Genomic DNA, 6,908 nt, shown 5'->3' with positions numbered 1-6,908 from the left:
ATATATATATATATATATTCTTATTTAAATTCCTCGTTTTCCTAATATAGCTTTTAAACACAGTTTCTCATATCTTATCATATATTTTTTTTGCGCTTCTGCATGTATCTCATCTCAGTACTTTTTTTCTCTTCTTTTCTCATTCCACTTTTCTCTCATATTATATTTCCACACTCTCGCTACATTTTATGACACGCACCGCGTCCTTCTCGCTTTTCACAGACATCTCCAGCGTAAAATAAGTTTCTCTCTTCCCATCATGTTCTTTAAGTCCTCTTCATCGTCGCTGGCATCAATATCTCTCCCGCTTTATCATTAATGTGGTGCAATTTTATCTCAACTACCATTCAGCTGGCGCATTAACAATTTTTACCACCATGTACTAGATCGACGCGCGCATCCATCCTCTTAACACGGACACGTAGAAATTTATACGTCTGCCGTTTAATCCGAACATTTGATGGATGTCCGCTTTACAACCGCCTCTTTCACCCGTTTATCGGCGGACGCCAGAAACGTGCACGCGAACGACTTCATTAACTGCGCGTGTACACGCGACGCTTGATTAAACCCTTTGGAGACTCTAGAAGATGCTCGATATGAGAAGAATTGTTAAGAAGGAGATTTGCGTCAAGGTTTTAGCCGCGATTGTTGTCGGTAATCGCATCCAACTAACGCAAAGCAATTTCTCTGAGTTTTAATCAGTTACATAATTTATTCTAACATTTTCGAACTTTATTTAAAAATAAAATTTCTCGTGTGATTTTTGTAATTTTACTTATTCAAACTATTTTCTTTCAAGTAATATTAAAGATGGCTACATAAATATAATCGAAATATTCATGAAGAAACTGTTTGGAATTTCATATAAATTTTATCAAATTAATATATTGATTATTAACAATTTACGCATCGTTTACCGCACTAACTCCTAATTAATTTAATTTTCCTTTTGAAATAATATTGATCTTTACAACGTACAATTTCTGTAAACATTTCTGATAATCTTCCTTTGAAACGAAATCTATATCTTATGATTTCTAAAATCGTGTTAAAATCTTGCTCTTTCAATTTCATTTCTAACTTTGAAAGAAGAAAATAATCAGGGAACTATAGATGAATACAATGGATAGTCAAAAACTAGAACACTCTTAAGTTCACTATTTGCTCGGTTTCACTATTTGCATGGTTTTCTCGACGAGCATCAAAAACCTATTCTCATTTTTAATTTCATAAATAAATAATGTAACGTAAAGAAACCCAACAATAGAGTTAGAAAAGTTTCGAAGAAGAGAATTCCATATTATTTCAATAGATATATAATGTAGAAAAAAAGTATAGAAACTTTTGAAATGGATCTTAATTCAAATTTTAAAAAGAAAGTGGACGCGGTAAAACTTAAATTACTTTCCGCTTTTTATATTTTATAATTACGTATATTTTGATTTAAAGGTATAAAAATTTAATCTAAAGATTTCTGATAAGATAAAAATACAGAGAATTTAAATTATAAGAAAAATTTAATACGGATATGTGTATAATACAAAAACATCTTCATACTCTTATAGAAATTTGATACTAACTCCAATTTATCAATTACTTAATATTCAAAGTAAATGATTAATTGATTAGTATTAAATTTTTAATAATTTCATTTCGATAGATTGTATTACATCCCTTGTCGCAAGAATCTTTGTGATCCTTGATGTTAAAACTACTTCTCCATCGATTTCCGTATGCTACTTTTGAGAGGTGTTTATATTTCCGGAAGATGGATGCGACTCATCAACTTCCGGAATGTTCTAATCTCAAAGTATAAAGGAATGGATGTATATATTGGCGAAAGAGCCGCCGTGCTGAAAGGAGGACAAGAGACGATTGGCTTTCAACGATAGATTCCAATACCATGAATGGACTTTTAAGCAGGCATGAATCAGTTCTCTTCTCTTTTCTTACCAGCTCTTCTACAACATCACTCTTACTATCTCCCTTCATGTGTTTTCCGTTGTCCCTCCGTCGACTGGTTCAGCTCGAATGTTTTCCCTTTCGACCCTCAATCCGTATTTTCTCCCTACTGCGTGGAAAACTGTCGCCCGAAACTATGTGCAATTCTTAACATACTGATCAATCGAACGCAATACATACATATAGAGTGAATAAAAATAAATGTTGTTTATCCAATGACATTTGTACAAAAAAATAGCAAGAATTAATTTTTGCATTTTCATAAAAATATTATGATAAAGGTGACACAATCTTGAGAAGAATTCTAACAAAGAAAAATTAATCTCAATACGACGAATCCGGCTTTTTTCAAAAAATTTAGTTTTTGTCAAAACTTTTTTATTTATTTTATTATTTATAATTATTTTACCAATAAAGATACATATACATTTACTTAATATCGTTGTATTTCTTAATGTTTGATGTTTTGATTGAATAAAAAATATGTTACAATATGTTCATTTTTATCAAAAATTATAAGTAAAATTGAGTATGCCGTACATAATGTATTGCATCCGTGATAAAATAATATATCATATGTCATTGAAAGATTATTGATGCTTATTAGAGATGAGATGATTAAATAATAAATAGATTGAATCTGTTGGCGTAGTTTCGAACTCTTTTTGAGTTCTTTATCTTGATAAAGATGAAATAAAAGTCTTTCTTTCAATTAGACTTGAACCTGAATCAGATACGTTCGATCCTTTTTGAAAACTAAAAACTTTGTTTCTCTGAAGCAAAAAACGTTTGTATAAAACAATAAAGTTGTAAAGATTGTAATTGTAAATTAAATATTATTAATTTTAAATAATATTAACAATATTATGTATTACTACAATTTTTATATTATGTTTTTTTAAACTAGTGTAACTTCATCCTTAGAAAGAGTTCGAGTACTACTTTTAAAAACTTCGATTTTTTATGATAAAAAGTTTCGAATCTTATAGAAACTCGTTCTAAAATTCGAAACTAAATAGAGAGAGTGGAGATTAATAACTTTATAAGTAATATATGAAATATTTCTTATGAATATCACTCAAACTTTAGGAAATAAAACTTGATTATTGGATTTGACTTAGATTTTTAAATGTGAATTAAACTTGATTTCCATTCATAATGCTTATATTCTAAAGATTCTAGATAGTGCAGAAAGAGTAGTTCAAAAAGAATGCAACTGTTATATGTTATTAATTTAGAATTCATTCATAGACATAAAAGGAATTCTTATTCTGAACAGATCTGAAAAGATTTCTTTTTGCATCTAAAAATGAACTCAGAATTTATAACATACGGCTGAATTCTTTTTGTTCTATCTGAGATTGCTTTCATAACTGGAACAATGAGTGAATAGAATCAATGGCCATTTATTGGAGGGATTTAACTTATTCCGAGACACTCCGATAGAAATCTTGCGATTCCCGCATCGATTTCTCGCTATGCTCGCACGGTACGCTAAGCTCACGCTCTCTGATGGATAATTCTGTTTATTGCAGATAAACTCGGGATGGTCACTCGGTCCGGAGCTCTGCGACATGTGGACTAGCAGCGACGTTCTGTGCTGCACAGCCTCGATATTGCATCTGGTGGCTATCGCGGTCGACAGATATTGGGCAGTCACCGATATCAATTATATACAGGTTAATTAACGCCGTTGCGGTTATCGAGAGGAAGTCGGAAATTGTCCGGGATACGATGCGAACGATACGGTCTTTGTTATCCGCTGTCGCTGACACTGCCACTTGCCACGCCACACGCCACGCCGCGAGATAGGGAAGAGCCGCGCGGGAGTTGACATAATCGAGATCGTGACGCGAACGGAACTACATATCGTCTCGCAAATCTCTTTGAATACCCAGAAGATCGCAACATATGGAAATACAATTTTATCAATTCGGGAATGATGTGCATAGGATTTCAATAGGATTTGACGCGCAAGAATCTGTGCATTGCACAAACTTTATATATATAAAACTTTATATAAAGTATCTGGGAAAATTTTCCATCGCTCGTTATAATTCTCCTTTTCCACAGATTTACACGTATTTTATAATCATTCGCAAAAATTTAATCTTCTTCTTTTCAGAAACTTTCTAAATTTTCAACACATTTTCAGTTTAAAATCCAGATGAACATCGTTTATTTTATTTTTCTATCTATCGAAAGTGTAATAAAAGTCCGATTCTTCCTCGATATTCAAGTCTACAAGACAGATATTTCAGTATACTCGGATCTATACATTTACTGCGAAATAAAGTCATGAAATCGCTCATAAATTTTCGTCGAAATTTGGGCGGAGGCAAATTCCTCTTTCTCTTTCTCGTGCGCGCAGGCTGATGTAACGAGAATTACAGGGAACACTGCTCATGAAGTATGAAAAAGGGTAAGACCGTAAAGCGAAACGACCAGGATATCCCGTCTATAAATATGTCTGACCGGTATGAGACGAATATGTTATGTAATGTCTTTGGTATATAGCCTCTCTCTTCTATGGATGGCTCCGAGTTAGTTCGGAATTAGCTTAAAGCTCGATAAGCTGCGTAGCGATCAGCCAGCTTGGTCGAATTTAATAGCTAACTTGCATTTCCCAACTGATGGAAAGAGGCGTGTATCGGCCCCTTAACTGGCAAGTCAATTATCTTACTATAATGGAGCATGTGAGAAATTGGCTTGAATTTATGTATCCGGCAAGGAGATATGCAGATAAAGCAGGCGCCGCAATTTTCTCAAACAAGCAGAATAATTATAAATTCTCTTTCTCTCTTCGTCTCTTAAAAAAATTAGGTGTACGAGCAAATCTAATTAAAAGTTTAATTTACTGACAATTTAATTTATTGACTGCAAGACAATGTTCTTAGTAATGCACGCGGTCTCGCGGGAAGTATAAAATTTATCGAAGCAATAAAGTATTATGTTCTAATTTTAGAGTAATTTTATAAAAATGCATAACGAAAATTTATATGGCATAATATTGGTAGCTTACACCACTATGTACAAAAAATATATTGTATCAAAGTAATTGCATCGTAAATATTTAAATGATATATACTAAAAATTACTTGAAACGTATATAAAAAAAAGTAAACGTTATTTCGTTATTCAGTTAATCTTAAAGATAAAACTTAGTTCAGTTAGTGATAAAGTTTACAGCTAAAAATAAAATGACGGAACATACATCATTAACGCTGCCTTCCCATTTTAAGGCGAGGAATCCGAGAAGAATCGGCATCCTGATCATCACCGTGTGGGTGGTATCCTTAGGAATCTCATTAGCGCCTCAGCTCGGATGGAAGGATCCTGATTATTTGGTCCGCATAGCCCAAGGGACGTGTCTTGTGTCGCAGGATCCTGCATATCAGGTGAGCGCTTCCGGAGAATTGCAAGCAGATCCAAAATACTTGATTAATATTCGTGACTATATATTATATAAATGCGCTCGTGTATTCTCGTGGAAGTATTAATACTTCGAAGAACGCATTCTTCGTTCTGCGTAATTACACAGAATTTTTAATTGCTCCTAATAGTCATTCACAAACATTCTCTTTCAGAAAAAAATCTTTCAGAGAAATTATAATACACATATCAGGACATCTCAATAGAAATTCATTTTTCATTATAGCGATATGAATGTCACCTAACTTATAATTTTTTAATATAAAGGTGTATGATATATTTATGATATATATTATTTTTAAAAAATATAATAAATTAAATATTATATAAATAAATCAAATAATTAAGTATAAAGAAAGATCGAAATAAGACCTTGGTGCCTAATCATTTTTATATATACATTTTAAATACATCTTCCGATTATATAAACTGTGCGATTATAATCAGACTTGAAACGCACATAAATTGAACTAAAATCATAATGTTATAAATTAAATTAATCATCAGTTTAAAAGTGTATATTATTTTACAGATTTTCGCAACTTGCGCGACGTTTTATGTCCCACTTCTAGTTATTTTATTCCTGTATTGGAGGATATTCCAAGCGGCGCGAAAAAGGATTAGGAAGAGACCTGGCACTATTCTTCAGCCGCCGCGTGAACGAAGGGGCATCCTCAGGCTCGTCACGAGAAGGTTGTAATCTTTTTTGTTCCCTTCCTAATGTCACGATGTCAGAATCTCTATCTAAATCTGAAAACGTGTAATCGAAGATGTCATCTTTCGTAATTGCAATAAACTTGGAGAGCTCGAGGAATAACAATGCGCTAAGCCACGTAGAATAAATCTCACAGTCGAGCTGCTGAGAAATAAATTCTTCACAAGATTTAGTTTGCTCCCCTAATATCTTGCCAGAGAACGCATTCTTTATGGAGTTCATAATTTAACTTGTAAATAAATATTTTTATAGCACGCAGTATTTTATCTCAAGTGACTTAGCATGCTCTTAAGCATTTTTATTTCAATGACCAGTGCAGGCCTTTACTACGAGAACAAAGGTATGATTTTACCTGTTGATCGTTCTATCGTAAAAAGAACATTATCACTGCTTAATTATATATCTTCTGAGCTCTATCGTTTTTAAAATAAATCATTTATTTTTAAATTTCAAAATAAGTGTTTGATATATATATATTATATATTATATATATATTAATCTGCCATAAATTCTTTACTAAATTATCATTAATATTATTGTATAATGATTTGTTTAATATCGCTCCGAAACAATACTATTGTAATTATTTATCTTCGAATAAATATAAATAATTTTACATCTTTCTATCATTTCTTTAGACTTCTATTAAATGGAGAATAATTTTTCCATTTGTTCATTTTGCTTCAAAATTCATCCAAAATTCACGAATTATAACTTTGCGCAACATATTATTTTTTCCCTAATTATTTCATATCAATTTTAATAATTATTATATATAACATAATAATTAGTTCTA

General features: G+C 31.9%; 1 protein-coding gene across 1 annotated transcript in view; it reads left to right on the top strand.

Annotated features, from left to right (window-relative positions):
- Positions 1-6,908, top strand: part of LOC108690364 (5-hydroxytryptamine receptor 2A-like) — a 13,494-nt gene that overhangs the window by 3,019 nt on the left and 3,567 nt on the right. The window contains exons 2-4 of the mRNA XM_018197613.1: positions 3,501-3,644; positions 5,208-5,363; positions 5,930-6,090. Of these exons, the coding sequence (XP_018053102.1) occupies positions 3,501-3,644; positions 5,208-5,363; positions 5,930-6,090 (461 nt within the window). The remainder of the gene's footprint in view (positions 1-3,500; positions 3,645-5,207; positions 5,364-5,929; positions 6,091-6,908) is intronic.

This window comes from Atta colombica, unplaced genomic scaffold (assembly GCF_001594045.1).
Source record: "Atta colombica isolate Treedump-2 unplaced genomic scaffold, Acol1.0 scaffold32, whole genome shotgun sequence".
NCBI classification, from domain to species: Eukaryota; Metazoa; Arthropoda; class Insecta; order Hymenoptera; family Formicidae; genus Atta; species Atta colombica.
This window is presented reverse-complemented; position numbering and strand designations above follow the sequence as displayed.